This window comes from Rhyacophila brunnea, unplaced genomic scaffold (genome assembly GCF_057557595.1).
Source record: "Rhyacophila brunnea isolate RB1 unplaced genomic scaffold, BYU_Rbru_1.0 scaffold_22, whole genome shotgun sequence".
NCBI lineage: Eukaryota > Metazoa > Arthropoda > Insecta > Trichoptera > Rhyacophilidae > Rhyacophila > Rhyacophila brunnea.
The window spans coordinates 15785573-15803848 of record NW_028232882.1 but is presented as its reverse complement, the minus strand read 5'-3'; the positions used below and the strand labels follow the sequence as shown (position 1 = coordinate 15803848).

Here is an 18276-nt window from a genome sequence, read left to right as displayed (position 1 = left end):
CCAAACTATATTAATCATTATGTTAATTCAATAATCTTATTTAATTAAGTAAAAGTAATAAACTAGTTAATTAATAATTTTATTGAAATGATAAATAATAAACCTATCTATATTTAAAGTTTTCAGAACCATTTTGTTTGTTCTTGAAATCATACTTTGGTAATATTTTGAAATAAAATAATATGTCTGTATTTAGTTAGCAAGGGGCGAACCTACGCTTAAAAGGGCCCTTGACTAATTGATATTGATAAACTATTTTTTGTATTTAACGAATTATTCAAAAGATTTAAGAATGTAACATTTTTTATTCAACATACATAATTTTTTGAAAACACCTGTGAGAAATTTATATAACCAGTAGAAAAAATTCTTTTTAAACAATATTATACGACACCCAGTGGGATTCAAACCCATGCTCTCAGGAACTCGCGCCAAGATTATGATTTTCTTCAATATGTAATTGTGTTTCTAAATATTTTTTTATTGGTAACAATGTGGATAATGATATTTTGTCTTCGCAATTTGGTTACTGTTTTACTTACAAAGACAATGCCTGGAAAATAAACTTAAAATTCGATTTATGAACATATTGTGTATTCTAAAGGTTCGCACATGTTCGCATTTCTCTGCAAATATTTCTTCAGAAAATATTTTTCATTCCAATGCCCTTAACGAAGTGGGAGCCCTGGACTATTAGCACCTTTAGATCCACCTCTCTATTTAGTACTATAGCTATTTTCATATTTCGATGTAGAAGTTTTACAATATGCTGAAGAGCTATGACGTGAAGATTGAAAAAAATAGGGTATCTTTGCGAACTTAGTCTAGATAATCTGTAAGCTTTCTTGGATTTTTTTTATTTCATTATAATAATTTGTTTTCTTTCATCTTGGTGTTAAAAATTGAAAATAAACCCATATTTGGTACATACAAATAAGTCCGTGGTTATAAGATATTATAGTCAGTATTATAAATATTATACGCATTATATTTTCAATTTTTATGACATTATTTAACAGATGGTAATAAAATGGTAAATTGTTCAATGAAGTGATTTGTAATCGACTCGTCATTTTGGAGAAATTGTAACATTTTGCATTCTGTATTTGCCTTGATATATTTATATTTTATGACAGTTTTATTTATTATTGTCCGAAAATTTATTATTTTCCATTCAACAATGTAAAATAGTAAAAAAAAACTTTTTTTTAAAATACATAATGTTAATAGTAGCACATATTTTTTCATCATTGAAAATTCATTGTTTAATTTTAATAATATTTACATTTTTTAATTAGGAAAAAATAGACATTTATATAATATTAGGTATAATATGATATATAAGACTGACATAAAATGTAACACAGCATATAAATAGCAACTAATAATATGTAAATTTTAAAAAAAGTAAATTATATGGATTATCAAAAACATAAAAAAATATAATAAATATATTAGGTAAGTAGGTATAACAAATAAAATGAAAATTATTATATAAATATTATTATGTAGATGTCAGTGACAGGAATGTAAAAGAAAATATAGAGAAATGTTAGTCTTGTTACTGAGATTTGCAATAGATGTCAGTATAAATTTTTTTTTTCTAAAACTGTCGGAGATGAAAGAACGTGTCTCGTATATTTTCTTTGATGTAATTTAAAGTGTATAAAAGAGCACTAAAAATATTTATCTAACTAAGTAAGGTTTTTTTTCTTTTTTTCAGGTATGCAGAGCAACAGAAAGTGAAAATATAAAAATAATTTTATTTTCTACAAAATTATTTAATTATCCCAACATTAGTAAAAGCAGTAAAAATCATACATGAAAATATTTCAAATTAAATATTAATATAGATATAGCAACAAAGATAAAAAAAATTGAAAATGCTATGTGACCATATTTTCACTTAATATATTTTTAACAATCAAAAAGCTGGTGAAGTTATAACGGACCAAAATAGTAGCGCTCTTATTAAAAAAAATACATTTAATTAAAAAATAACAAGCAGCCAATACGATTATCAAAATTTCACCATGCACAAATCGTGGGTTAATAATTTATTACACAAACAATAGTAGATTTAAATAATTTATTTTGGTAAAATAAACATGATTTTATAGCAGTGATTTTAAAATGGATATAATATATTATTACTAAAATAATATTATCAATGTCGATCAAAGTGAAATAAGTTTACTGAAGAAAACATTTATAATTAATTTTTACGTTAAATTTAATCAACAAACATATTTAAATTTTTTTCACAAATATTAATAATATTTTCCAAATAATACACAAACTAAAACATATGTCCCATTAAAATATCAGTAGTAAAATTTTGAGAAATTTTAAATTACTTGTTGAAAATCTTACTTTTTTCGGTTTATTTTCTTCGTCATAAAGTTTGACATATTAAAAAAAATCAATTAATTTTGCTTTAAAGTAGTGTGTTTAAAAATGTGTTCTTTGAAAAAAAAGGTCGGAGATTTAAAATATAAAAAGCTTCGTCTGTTAAACTAATAAATTATTAGTGACTTTTAATCGATGTTGGTGGTGAAAGTTTTCAAAGCTAAGAATTGTTAGTGTTTCAAGAATAATATGAATATTATAATAATTAATTAAAGTGGTTATATGTATTTATTTATTAGAATAAATATTACCATACGATTCTTGATGTAATCTTTGCACGCGTGGTAAATGTCGTATCGATGAGAGAATTATAGTACTGTAGTAGGTACTATTATACTAATATTTATAGTTTATCATTTCGGAGTAAAAACATATAGCTGGATATCCCCACAAGTACTTCGGTGAAAAAAGCTGTGTCCGCGGGGTGGCGCCTTCTCGATGAGCGGACTGAAAGCTCGCGCCCGGGTGTCGCCACAGGCCGGGAAGGCTCTGGGCGAAGAGTAGGCGGTGCAAGCTGACGGCGGAGGGTGCGGGGGGCGAGGCTGCCATGCTGCCCCTCGCCTGGTGACGTCACGGGATGGGGCTGCTCGTTGCCGCCGTCGTCATGCTAGCATTTGTCGTCCTCATGGGTTGGTATTCATTTTTTGATTCTTATTTTTTTACCCTAATGCTTTTTAATCAACATCATTGTCAACGTCTCACATGTCAATCGGTCTATCACTATAAAACAAATAAATCCATTTTTTCATTCATCTCTTCATCTGATCATCTGGTGCAGTAATCTATCAAAACATTTATTTTGAAAACAAATCTAGTTTAAAATTGTAGGTAGGTACGTAGGTACGTATGCAGTTTACCATAAGCTATTGTATCGGAAACACACAGCCGTATAGCATTGATCAAATTAATATAATATGTATAAATAAAACAATTAAAAATATGTAATAAAAACTATCGGAATACGATGGAAAGTCAGAAGAATATAGGTGGGTAAGTAAATTAGAAATATCATCATATCGTGTATATGTATTTATAAATAATTCTGAATGGTTCAAAATTAGGTTAGCAAGTAGGTGTTAAAAACAATAATTTACATGTAACAAAAAAGGGATGTGGAAGGCCTAAAGCTAAGTTAGATGTAATCTAATAGGGTTGCATTTGAGAATCTTCAGTTGGGTGCACTATTATGTCATAGAAATAAAACTAATTACTATAAAAATATAGGTAGTAACTCTTTTTAATAAATGAAATTATAATATATATATTTTTTTAAATAATTTTAAAGTTTGCTCACCCATAAAGACTATCTTGTGACTGGTTTTTGTGGGAAAAGATTTAAATATTTGCTTAATTTTAAGATTAAAATGAAAATAGCAAAAGACAAATAAAAACGTGCACAATTTTTTTATTTACCATATCATTATATTCAAATTACAGACGTATTCTCAGAACGACTGAAATATCAGAAAGTAAGAACTGATCGTAATTATTCGAGTAAATACTTTTTTATACACAGTACATGAAAGAATCCGGGTGTGTGAATGCCGTGTACATGTAAAAAAAACCATCATGATAAACGAAATAAAAATCAAGTGCAACGGATAGGATCAACTCATAGATTTTTTGCATTGAACGAGTAATATTTTGTATCTATATAAAAAAAAACGGTTATTATTAGTTTTTAATATTGAAAACTGGAAGCAACTTTGTTGTTGAAACAAGTTGCTTATTATTACTAAAGTTTACTAACAAAATCATATCATAAAAGTATAAAATATTGATGAATATAAGATGCAAAATAAATTAAAACAATAATTGACGGTCTCAATAACAGGTGAACACATAAGTCATAATTTAAATCACATGTAACTGTAATTCTATTTTAATTTAATATTCACAATTTTCATATTAAGTTATATTTTTATATTTCATCAATATTCTATGTATCTGGGTCCCAAGTTAGTAAAAAAAGTCAGCCCTTGAAGCTGACCAATACGTTTTATTAAGTTACAGCTCATATGATATTAATTTTAAAACAGGTATTGAAGTAAACAAAATAAGATAGTTATTGCTTTACTTTAGTCAATTAAGTCAGTTTAGTTAATCTTAGAAATCAAGAGCATTGGTCATTTGTTCTCTCAAGGTACAAATTGGTGATAAAAAATGGGAAAGCTCTTTTCAACCAAATTGCTTTGGATATTAATATATTCCACCTACGTGAGAATATTGCTACGGGTTACTGCGAAAAGTTGGTAAGTCAATAATTTAGATATTTATAGTTAACAACATACTATGTTCTAGAAAAAAAATCAAGGTCATTCGATATATAATTATAGAACATGCACATAAAGTACAAATAAATTAGCATTATGCCTGATTTTAGAAACCATGTCAAACTTTCAAATTCTAATTACTCCATAGCGTGATTTCGAGATTTACCAACTTTTATCAGTAACGCCACGAAATGTTAATGTTGTTATATTATAGATTCTTAAAATAGGGTCTACTTAGCTAATTTGGCTTACTTCCATGTATATACTTCATATTTTTTTCTAAAACTTTGCTTGCCTAGTAACTTAAGCTGGCACTACAGACCATTCAAGTTCATGGCCAATACAACCACTCTCCAGGTATTTCTCTCCCTCCAGTTGGTCACACTTTGCCACTCTATGTCCTATACTCTATAGCACTACATTTAGTTTTATCAAATCTGTATTATTCTGCTAATCTTATTTTTGAATACTTAGATAGCCCTCTTGTTTCTACATTTGGCTCCAGTTTTCACATTAATATAAAACTATTGATCTCACAGTCACGTTGAATTCCTGTGATTTTGTCTTCATGTTCTTCATACAAGGTTCATCTCATTTTTAGAAATATTTGTTCCCAACGATTTTAAAACAGAGGTGCTTTTGAATCTAATCGCAAGTATGACAAAAAACATATTTAAACTGGTGCAGCACTTACATTTTGCGTATATATAATAGCCATAATAATATGGCCTCAGTAACGTGCCTATTTCATCATCTTATGGGGTAATCCCCTAAGGTTAAGTAATAACAGTAGCGGCGCACTCAGGGGGGTTAATGCAGTATTTATAGTATGCTACGGATAAATTAGACCCAGGGGCGCCGTTTGCGTAATGTTTTTGAAAATTATGCGGGCAATTTATTTAGAAATTCGCGTTATTTATTTGATAAGTTTGACGTAAGTGTTTACGCAAGAATCTTGCTCAGTTATCGTAAATTCTTCATATTATTTTACGCTCCTAAATCAAAAGAATTGCCAATATTTCAATAAATAAATTATACTTAATTATTTTTGGTTCTCTTCAATACTTTGTGTATAGAGTATAAACAAGATTAAAGAATGTAAAATTAATTATGGAATTCATACTCACGTCTTGTATTGTCGTCTGGGTGAGCGCTTTTTCATTTTATCCACATCAATTGTTAATAACTACTACAAATTCAGCTAATAAATAGTTTCCAGCTTTGTAATTAATGATGTTACTCACACAATTTATAGCTGTCACCAGGAGTAATTAAAATTATAAGTTATGGCACGGTTGCACTAATGATGGTTATACTTTCTAATTTATTGTTATCACAAGATCACAGAGTATCCGAACCATTTTATGTTTTACACTAATATATTATGTGTTTCTAAGTTTTTTAAAATTATCTGTTTTCAAACGTATAATTAATTGATACATGTTATGTGGGTTTTCTAAGTTTAGAAGAATCTTATATAGGTATTCATCAGTAGTTTAAAAAAATAAATAAAAGATGATTTCACAAAACTAATTGTATATAGGGTTTAGTAATCCGTAAAGTAAAGTTATAAATATTGAAGCTAAAAAATAAATAATCAATTATTATATAATATATTTGAATTGTTTACCAAAACGGTCGCGAAATAATAAGGTAAATGAAGTTTGAGGTAAATATTATATTATAATAGTTAGTGTTGTATAAATATTAATATTTATGAATCTATGTCATGTATAAATATTCGATTAATAGTATTAATTATTATAAAGAAGAACAAACGGAAACTATTAAACAATTAAACTTTGTGAAGTACCAGAAATCATCCATAATATATGATTACCGAATAATATGTTATATTATAGGCAAATTGGTAATAATCAAAATATAAACTATTTACCTACCTTTATACCAAATGTTTTTACCCAATATAAAGTTAGTACCTAACAATTAATAACAGCGTTAAAATATTTCAAATAAGTATAGATTGAGATTTAAAATACCTATATAATAAGTAATTTTCAAAAAAATGTTTTTAGAAGATCAGTAATGTTAGAAAACGTCATTAAAATCACTAAAAACTGTCTTTATATTAGGTATTATATTTATAGAGTATACAAATATTATACGGAGATTAGTTATCCACGAATAACTTTGACAGAAAGCTTTTATACAATCTCATAATATTATATTAACATGATGTATTATCACTCTCATTAAAACCACAAGATGTTATTAAATCTCCTTCATATTTCTCTCACTAGATGGCACCGCATCGTATTACTTTATTTACTTTATGAGTTATCCTTCAGCATTAATGCGTGCTTTCTAGCTTATTTGACGATGAAGGTGACTAATAATGTATTATTTTATGGCGTACCTATTTAGCTTATAGTACAATGGCAACACTACAATAATTAAATTGAATACATAAATATTAAGTAGAAACGAACACACAGCTATAACAAAGTATTACTACTAATCAAAGTGTTTATACTATAAATAGCTAGAATCATTTTATTAACTCTGTATATTTTTACGTTTGATTGTAATGCCAGTGTTTTAGTAGGTATATTTGAATTAAAATCTATATAAAATATATTTAAAAAAAAAATGAGTTTATCACATATTTCGCTCACTTAGTGAGCTCTACCAATCTATGATTACCGCAATTAACATTTCAGTTTATTACAGTTGATAATTATTATCAATGCGACGTAGTGGGGTTAGAAAATGAGCTTTGTAATAACTTGGTATTAATTCATATATTTCGGACACCCTACCACAACATTTTCAAAATGCTTATTGGATGACATAGAACCAACATTTCATATAATAAATAACTAACCCACTATTAATACTTTCAAATAAAAAAGACAAAAATAAACCTTTCAATGACAGTGGTATTTATGAATTAGAATGCAATGGCTGTGACCAGATCTACATTGGAAAAACCAGCGGGTATTTAATATTCGAGTAAATTAACATGTACAGTTTTCAAAAAGTAACATTTTTTCAGAAATTTCCAACCACTTGACCACCGATGATAGTAAATTCAAAAGTCTTCATCAATTTTATACATAAGATTTATAAAATAATAGTTTATTATTCCTATAAACAAAGAAAAATATAAACAGTAATAAATAATACATCAATTATCAACATTTTAGTCTTAAATTCTGCCATTCCTAATAGTTTATATTAAATTTAAGAAATATTAATGTATATAATATTATAATAATTATAGCATAATAATATCCCGGAATATTATGTTATCGTAACTAACTATTATCTATATCATCCACTATTTTAAATACCGAATATATTATTTATAAAAAAGAAAATGCGATAAATACAATCACTATCAGTTACAGGGTTCCCGTCGGCATCGGGAGTCGTCGCTGGAAGTGGCGTTCCGGTGCCAAGCGTCGCTCCTGCGGCGCCGGCAGGTCCCGGGATCCCGGCCGGACCCGCAGCACCGCCGGTCATGGCGCAGCCGAGCGGGGGAGTGGGCGGGGTGCGCAGGTAAGCGTCGATGAACCCCTGGAGTATAGCCAAAGCCGAGGGAGCACCTAAAACCGAAGGCGGTATTATAAACAAGTTTAATTTAAAAAAAATGATTAATATAATATCTTTAAATATTGTTTATTCGTTAAAGAGATTATTTTCTAATAGTTGAAAGCTGTTTAAAAATTAATAGTTCATGAACTTAATATCTGAAATATTAATTTATTCTAACAATATAATATTATATTTTTTATTATAAAAGAAAAAAGGGATTATTCAATAGGTAATATTATCTACTTTCGACGTTTAAAACAAATATGTTTTGATTTCATACGTATAATAATATATAACGATACATATTGTATTATACATTCCTTGAGACAATATTTGATATTATAATTAAAAAAGAAAGAGCTAGAAATCTTTCTTGTAATATGTGATATTTTTATTATACAAAAAATAAATATATCAATTAGTATCCATCGAGTCACTGAATTATATATTTTAAATTTAAATAAATCTTTAATTTTTTATTACACTTGCAAATAGATTGAATGTATTTTTTATATAAATATAATAAAAAATACAGACATTTTATTTAACAGACTTTGATCATTCGTATAACAGCTAAACATATATTTTAACAAAGTAAATAATGTAATTTTAAATTAAAAATATCTTCGTTTTAAATTGGTAAACTACAGTCTACATTACTTTGTTAAAATTATACTACGAGTATGTTAATAAAAAATGGTTTCTCTATCGAATAAATTAACAAGAAATAAAAATGAATAATATAATCATATATATAAATAATAATACATACCTACATTCGTTACAAAATAATAGCATTGAAAAGCTTATAAACTTCTTGGAAAAGCCCCTGTAACACAGCTATCAAACGGAATTTGAAAGCATCTTCAGTGAATTCACAAGAGCTCTTGGGTCGGTAGCTCGATGTTGATGTTTGATGTCTTCTCGGCAAGCGCAAGATATGTATTTGAATCCTAGTCCAAGATGTTTTCAAGGATGTTTATAATACCTATGTTTCTGAAGCTTTTCCAATAACTTATTTTAAATAAGGTCACATTCTATGGGTATATTCAGTTTTAAAAAATATTTTTAAAAAAGTCTATAAAAAGATAACTATTCTTGCCTTTTTTTCTTTTTTCGTTTCTAGTACCTACCTACGAATTTTCATTTTTATTTTACTATGGACGAAGTTCTACATCATATTTTAATTTTGTGCATATCATTAATAATATCATTAAAATCAGAACAATGATTTTAAGCCCTATATTATGTATAATAATAATTGTTAAATAATATATGTATTTGATAATATTATATATCTACGCTATTGCTTTACTTATTACAAAAAAAATAATTACTCTGTTTTACAGAATTATAAATAAGATAATAATAAAAATAAATAATATTATAAAGATCATTAATTTTAATAAAAATAATACTTCTCACAATTTATGAAAAAAATAAGAGTTATTAATTTAGATTTCCTTTTGCAAGATCACGATTCTTTACAATAATTATGGATAACAATACCGAATGAATATATTAATACCGGTATTCATCAACACATATTGGATGCACTATCAACCTTAATCAACAGTTATAGAATAATCGGAAATATTTGCCAAGAATGTTTTCTTTTTCGAAATATGTTAATTCATCGCGACAATTCTATTAGTATATTTAAGAGAGTCAGTATATCATCGTTTTGGCAGCATAAAGATAATACACTAAATTTAATATACTATATAATTGAATATAAAAAATAACATTAAATTCATAATTGAAAAACATAAACGTGTATGCTTTCTTAATACTGAAAATACCGATATTTCGGTATCGATAAATAATTGAATAGTGGTTTTGAAATACCCATATTTTAATCTCTACTTACAATAATATGTTGTAATTAAAATTTAAGTAAATTTAATAAAAAATTGAATACTTTTTTTCCAAAAAAAAAAAACATAAATATATATTAGTACTCGTAATAATACTGAATTATGAAAATAGATAAAAAATTATATCAATTCTACTTTAATATAATATAAAAATAATATACTATGAACATAATATATAATTTTGAAAAAGACTTTCTGAGAGAATATATTATAACCGATAGAAAAATCTTTTTTTAAAAAAAAGTAAGCCAACCCGACGGGGAATCGAACGGGGTTTACGCCCTATCCGTTGCATTACCACTATGCTACGATTCGACATACCAATTGCGACAAATTTTAACTATTAGTAAAAATCGATTGCGAAAGTAGCTTGATTTGGAAGAGCACTGATGAGTAGGTATTAAAATTGACAAATAGTAAAAATTTGTCGCAATTGGTATGTCACTTTGTAACATAGTGATAATGCAACGGATAGGGCGTAATCTGGGAGATACGGGGTTTGATTCCCCGTCGGGTTGGCTTACTTTTTTTCAAAAAAGATTTTTTCTATTGGTTATAATATATTCGCTCAGAAAGTGTTTTTCAAAATTATATATGTTTAATAATCAGAATAATATATTCTTAAATCTTGTGAATTATTCGTTGAATAAAAGAAATATTTATTTAAAATATACTATGTTTAATGTTAAGTAATTAAATCAAGCTATAAATAAAAATACTTAACTTTTTATCTATGAAAATCATGTCAGTAATAAGAATTTCAGACATGTTTATGATTCGTCAAAAATATATTGATATCAATTTATGTTACTAATAATAATTATAAAATAAATAAATAAAAGCTTCATGATAACATTCATGAAAATTATTGAAAAATAGAGGGTGATTTTTATACTTATTGGTATAGTAGTTTTAATTCATTAAGCATCGCTAAATATTTGATTTTTAAATTATTTCTAAAATTCGTAGTTTAGAGTAGAAAGTATTTTCATTAGAAATGTTGAATTTAGCCAAAATTTAAATTTGCTACAAATAATATCTAGAACTGGATTATTATATTCATTTTTTAATAATTATTATTGTTATTGTAGTATTTAGATTTTGACATACTTACATAATATTTATTCTGATACTGAAACAAACAATCATTCATTTTATGACCGGTTTCATGACAAATAAACTTAATACTAATAACGAGTATTACAATAATTTTAACATAATATTTTAATATAATTAATAAATTTTATTCACTACATTTTTTTTACTTTACATTTAAATAATTCATACAACTTATTAATAGCAAATATAATATTGAAAATTAAATTATAGAAAAGATTAATAAGTTAACGTTATTCTTCATACACAGTTTTTCTTCCATTTTCTATTCATTAACTTTTGAATTCTTTATAATAAATAATAAAACACATATATTATTACTCTGTCTCCAATGTTATTTTGATTTTATTTTCAGAATGAACGATTTGTTTTAAATTTAAATTAAACATTCGTTATATTATGTAATTAGGTTTGTATATAACTACTATTATTTTAATATACCTACCTATTTTCATGTATATTCATATTTTAAAACAATTTTTTGTCGTATCTATTATATTTTCTATACTTTATTCATGGATAAAAATCTTTATTTTAAATAACTCACTAACTAAATAATAAAAGTTTTTTTCTAAGTAAAGTGTACTTTCTGTTAAAATTTATGATAACTTTTACACAAGTAATTTAAAAACAAAAACATTTTTTTTATATTTAACAATACTTATTGATCTGAACAAAATATTATCAACAAGAAATATATTTCAGAAAGTCTATTATAATTAACTTTAGTATCATAATTTGCCTTTTTATTGCATTTAAATCAATATGCTTACATTACACACGGTACATGATTTTTATCTGAAAATTAAAGAAAAGTAAAATAAAATATTTACCAAACTTAATTTTTGTATTAATAAGTTGACACACGATTTTGTTATATATATTTCTTATAATAATTTAAAAAAAATAATTCAAAACTTAAGTAAAGTAAATATTTTATTTTCTGTAAAATATTATGAATATATATTAAAACTAACATAAAAAAACTTATAAGCAAAGCTCCTGGGTATCCATTTTTTGTAAATGTATTATTCGATATTTTGGACATTGAAAAATTAAATATATATAAAGAATATAACTTAACTAAGAGCCTGTCCACATGGCGCGTTTTTATGCGTTTTGACAACTCGCAACGGCAAAACGCGCAAGCGCTTGTGGACAGCTGAATTGGGTCACATGTACCTGGAGAACGCGCGATTTGTCACTCGCGCGTAAAAACGCGCCATGTGGACAGGCTCTAAGCGTTAGTTAACTGTTAGTTTAATTTCGGTACCTTAGTTATATAGAGAAACTACTGAAAACAATGCACGATAAAATTTTATAGTTTAATAAATAATTAACCAGACATTGCCGTTTATAACTGAATTAATGATTAATCCCAAAACATCAAATAGCGATTTTTTTTTTATTTTGTTAACTGTCAATTCATGGTGGAACTGCATTGTATTGTTGTTTTTATTTATTAAAACGCAATTTTTTTTTTGTAGTACTTATTCCACTTTTAATCAATAGATTAGGAACGGTTTTGTCCGCCTCAGAGGGACATTTTCAACTGTTGTTGAAAATGTCCCTCTGAGGCGGACAAAACCGGTCCTAATATATTGATTAAAAGTTGAATAAGTACTACAAAAAAATGCGTTTTAAATGGCCATTATTAACACAAAACCTTAAAATTTTGAGTTGTTTCCCTATATAAGTATGTTATCGATTTATATTATTTTTCAATACTTATTACTTATATTATGTGAGATATTACTATATACTTACCAATTTTCATTTTGAATAAATTAGTTGAAGTTGTACCAGCTATCTAATACGGAAATGAAATTTTTCAATGTCCATGATATTTCCTAATTTTAGAATTAAACTTCCAGGTAGGTGTATTGAATAATATATTCTAATTAAACATTTTTATTTTATAAGTAATATAGAATACATATAAGTTTTCGATAATTCGTTGTGTTGTCCTTTTTAAATGTTTTTCAAAAAAGCACTCTATGACTGCGTTACTATTTATTATATTGCAACATTTTTGAAATTATAATGGTCACATTATTTAAGGCACTAATATCAAATTTAATAATTCGTAGTTCAATGCACTTAAGAGATACCTGATATAATTTCTCTTGTAGATAGTCCAGGGTTCAAATCTCCGATGACTCAAAAAATAATACTTATGACAAACAATAACTGTAGTTATAAAATTATCTCACAACCTAGGATGCGGGCTCTATATACTTTACCTGAGAGGTACTCAACTGTTTTGGTATAAAAATTGAAAAACTGGATAATTTTATTTTAACTGATTACTTTTATTTACACTAATTTCAGAAGCAGTATTTTTATATTTCTTACATATTTAAAAATTCACTACATATTCATTTTTCAAATCAATAAATTTTCAAATTTCAATATATTAGTTTATTGTAAATATGAATTATAATAATATTCTTGTCAAAACATAGCACTTATTGTAACAATTACAACTAACTTATTGTAAAAATGACAATACCTAAACACAAAAATATGGGGGGAAAAACTACCATCGATAGCCGCCGATAGCGGCCAATAGCAGTATTTTATATAGAATATATGCTCTGATTAAATAGCTAGCCTTGACAAGAAATTATTTACTTAGTAACACAAATGGATGAGCTGAGCTATATTTGGTTATATTAAAAAAAATGTTTATATAATAAACTAGGTAAACTAGGACTCCCATGATGGCCGAGCGTTTTACGCGTCAGCTTATAATGTCGTGGGTTTCATGTTCAAATCCTGGGTCTGGCAAATACATATAATATATATATATATATATACGATAGTTACACATATCAAGTAGTATAAAAATACCTAGTTACCTATATACTCGTACTAACACAAACAGTCTCAATTTGTCATTATAAGTTTTAAAACTACGATATATTAACAAATTTATAGAAGTAAATTAATGGTTAATCTAAAATGAGCTAAAACTATGGAATGTCGTACTACTGGTAATAATATGTTAATTTAAATAATACAATTTAATCAAATTTACATATTATAATATTATGTAGTACTTAGGTACCTATATTACAAGTAATCTTCGATATTGATTGTCACAACGACGTAGCTCATTTTAAATTAATTTATATTTAAGTTTCGCGTATAATCAAGTAACCGACTTCAACAGATTTTTTTGAAGAATCTGTCTTTTTTTAAATCATGAAAACTAGAAAAAATTTAAAATTACATTCTAAACTTTTATTTAAAACAGTAGTTGAAATAATATATATATATACCGTCAGTGTACAGGCCAAATTGTCGTAACACTCGAATATCAAATTGTTCAGGAAGTGAAAAAAACTGTGGGCATTGGATTTACTTATTATTTTACCTATTATTTTATTACAAATTGAGTGGCTTACTCTATACCTACTAAGAAGCTTACGTTTAGAGAGGGTTGCAGCATTTGGCTATAATATTTTTTGTCAAGTTACAAATGGCTTAAAAATAGTTTTGAATTATTTTGATAAGAAATATTTTTTTTTAGATTTATGATACTTGCCCAGTTTTTGTAAGAAGTATACAATAAGTCCATTACCATCAAAATATCACTTTGGTGGGTTACGGCAAGTACCCTCTACAGTGACGATATATATAAAAAAATATATAAATCGTGTAATGAGCAGTATTTAATTGTAAATAATATTAATTATTCTGCTTTTATAAAATATTATACATATTGATTAATTGAAGCATATAAAAAAGTAAAACTTCAGCAATCTGTATTCAAATAAAAACAATATGTTTCGTTATTTCTTCACTTGATAGTTAAGTAGTAGTCACTACACTTTCCTTAGCATTCCGTTACCATTATTGACACTGAAAAATATCATTGTATTAATAGGTAGGTGCATAGAGCCCAATGCATAGTCATACTTTAATACATAAGTGGAAATGGGAAAAGGTTATGTTAAAACATGTTTTCCCATTATATGTACCGCATACTATGCTAGTCTACTAATCAGTATTCTATATTTTATTATATCGTAAAAGATTTTGAAGAACTCATGAACATCACTCGCAAACGTCACTATTGTTAATTATTTTAGACTTCTTTTTTAAATTTATATGTGACCTTTATATGAGTATCTGACTAGCAGAAAAACCTCTTCTGCTAGTTTACATAAGTATGACAATAATGATCCCATATGGTCCTAACATGGTTAATACTACGATATAATTATGATACAAGTGCCCACCTTTTAAGTGCTCGCTTCTCACGATAACAATGTATTTTTTCAACTAGTTAGATGCTTGTCGAATGGCTTCGTTTGTTATGTTGATAGAAAATTAACCCGTTAAATGAAAAATAGATTCAGTCACTATTCCAGAGGGCGCGGGTATCGTGACTGGAGGACCCGCGGGGATCCCACTCTAATCAACTCTCTGTGGAGGAGCAGACAACCGCTAGGCATAAGAAAACAACTCGGTAAGAAACTTTTACTGAAATGTATATAATATATAGATACGTATAAAGGGTATTTTCTGATATTTATGTCTAACCACTTCCGTTTTCGTTATTCCAATTTTAAAATTCTTTATTCCAAAAATCTGATACTCATTTTATGCGAGCTTTAAAAAAACAATAGAATATCCCATTTACTGTCAGATGGATACTATCCACTCATTTTTTACAAAATTTAAAAATAACAATATAAAGTTCCATTTAATAAATGTCACATGGATACACTATACTTACTTTAATGTGTCAATGTATTCACTAATGTCAGAAAGTGTCGTTTTTAAAACGTATTTTTGTTTATTGATTGTTACAAATTTAAAACCTATCTGACCCTGACCTACCTGCATTCATGTGATGGTATTATTGGATTAGCAGAACAACTGTTTTGTGTTTTTAAAGTGTTTTTACTCTCTCGATTTATAATATATAAATTATGAATTTCTCTTGCTTGAAATAAATGAATTATGAAATCAAATAAAATTGTATGTGGAGTAGGCAAGGTAAAATAATATGGAATTATTATGGTGATATAATTTATCATAATATTGTATTTAATATTGTAACACTTGTATGTGATATTGAAACCAAAATTTAAAATTAACACTACCAATTTTATTTGTCACAATCAAATGGTAAATTTTCAGTCAATTTTTTGCCGAGTATGAAACATAATATAAGAATTATTTATCAACTAACAAAATTGCATATAAAATGGGCAAGCAAAACGTTATTTTCTTATTTGATTTAATTATACTTATAGTAAGAACAAAAATCTGTTAATCCAATCTCTACTCTGAGAAGGTTCATAATAATAATATGATCCACAATCACGGTGAAGTAAATGTTAATGTAATTATAATAAGAATATTATAATATTCATATGATCTTTGAAGTACTGTTTTATTTTTGTTATACAATTTGGCCAATTCACTAAGGATTAATGTAACAAAAAAATAATTAATTTAATAACTATGTCTAAAAACTAACTTAAGAATTTATTAAAGATAGCTACATTAATATTTTAGCCAATTAGTCGATAAAGATCTGTTGTGAATATTAATGTATTAACATGTTTCTTATAAGTCATTTCTTAAATTTCAGGTAACGCCGAGGTGTACATAGTATTAGCACTACTGATAGGCTTCGTCACGGTCGTCATCGGCTGTTGGCTCAGCGACAACTGCTGGTCTCCAGAACCTGAACATGTCGTCACGCTAGCCTGATGGCGCGGCATGCAGGGTTGCACGCACATTTAGAGGGCCTCATCGAGATCCCCTCTTATTCACAATGAGCACGTGCTAAACACATAGCTATGCACAGAAATCACCACGCCGATAGGCCAGCTGCACTTTCCACGGTTCCGGCTGGCAATGGGTTAACAATCACTTAACACGTTTTATTACATATATCAAGAATTATTATTACACGCTTAAATAATGCAATATCAAGTTAATTATCATTGTTCTTTGTACCGTTTTACGAGTCGTAATATATATTTTTAAATCTCAATGAGCATCGTAGATAAATTTTAAAATATTTTTAGTAGAAGAAAAAATATGTAACACAGCAAAAAATATCAAATTAATTCAATTACACAATATTTTCCTAAAGTAATAATATTATCACTCAGTTATAAGAAAATAAATGATGAATATTTCCTATTTCATAAACAAATCACAGAAAATAATTATTTGCAATTTACATACGATAGTTTTATTTTGTAAATACACAAAAATTAATTTTAAAATTCGCAAATACTTTTATCTATAAATTGAATTATTAGAAACATTTACAAAATAAAGAGAATCTTGTAAAATCGATAATGTATTAAATACTATCACAATATCTAAATTGTTAAAAATTCTATATATATTTTTTCTCTTTATAAAAATACGTAAGTACATATTATTATTAATTCAGAATTCATCGTTTTTTTAATACGAGGTTTTCAAAATGATATCATATCAAGTAATATAATATTCACACAGAAATATGCGAAAAATTACCTATATCCATTTTATTATTTGGATTATATTTTTAAATAATAAAAAAACAGAAGGCAATTTTACGATGCCTTTGGCGTTTATTCCAATCAACGGATGTGTGCCAAATTCGATTTTAGTTGTGAATTAAATACGATACAGAAAAAGTTAAAGCTGCAGAAAATATTGTTTTATTAAGTTTCAAATGGTATTTAAAATGAATAATAATGTCATCAAAATATTTCAAAAATATTTAATAAATCGATTGTGATCTAACAAACATTGGTGAAAACAAGTGTAAGCCTGATGTGAAGCATAAAATGCATCCTTGCAAATGCCAGGGCCTAAAAAAGACACTAATCTATTGTAATAAAAATAAATAAAATATTTACATTTATTAAAATAAAGAACGGGTATATTGTTATATACATAAGTATTAAAATAATAATTTATAATTAATATCTTCGCTTTGATATCATTAAACTCATTTCAGCACGTGCATAAATATATTTTAAAATAATACATAATAGTTAAATGAAAATCTTGTTCTT

At 26.6% G+C, this 18276-nt stretch overlaps 1 protein-coding gene across 1 annotated transcript; it reads left to right on the top strand.

Annotated features, from left to right (window-relative positions):
• The first annotated feature begins 8166 nt into the window (after positions 1 to 8166).
• Positions 8167 to 16966, top strand: LOC147070100 (uncharacterized). The gene is made up of 3 exons (XM_085949913.1): positions 8167 to 8204; positions 15595 to 15710; positions 16845 to 16966. The coding sequence occupies exons 1-3, from the start codon at positions 8167 to 8169 to the stop codon at positions 16964 to 16966; spliced, it is 276 nt and encodes a 91-aa protein (XP_085806039.1).
• Positions 16967 to 18276: the final 1310 nt, after the last annotated feature.

Excerpts from the sequence above, each read along its gene's own strand:
- LOC147070100 (XM_085949913.1), top strand. The coding sequence starts at position 8,167 with ATGGCGCAGCCGAGCGGGGGAGTGGGCGGGGTGCGCAG. Across the intron at positions 8,205-15,594 it reads GGAGTGGGCGGGGTGCGCAG|ATTCAGTCACTATTCCAGAG; the intron begins GTAAGCGTCGAT and ends AATGAAAAATAG. Across the intron at positions 15,711-16,844 it reads AGGCATAAGAAAACAACTCG|GTAACGCCGAGGTGTACATA; the intron begins GTAAGAAACTTT and ends CTTAAATTTCAG.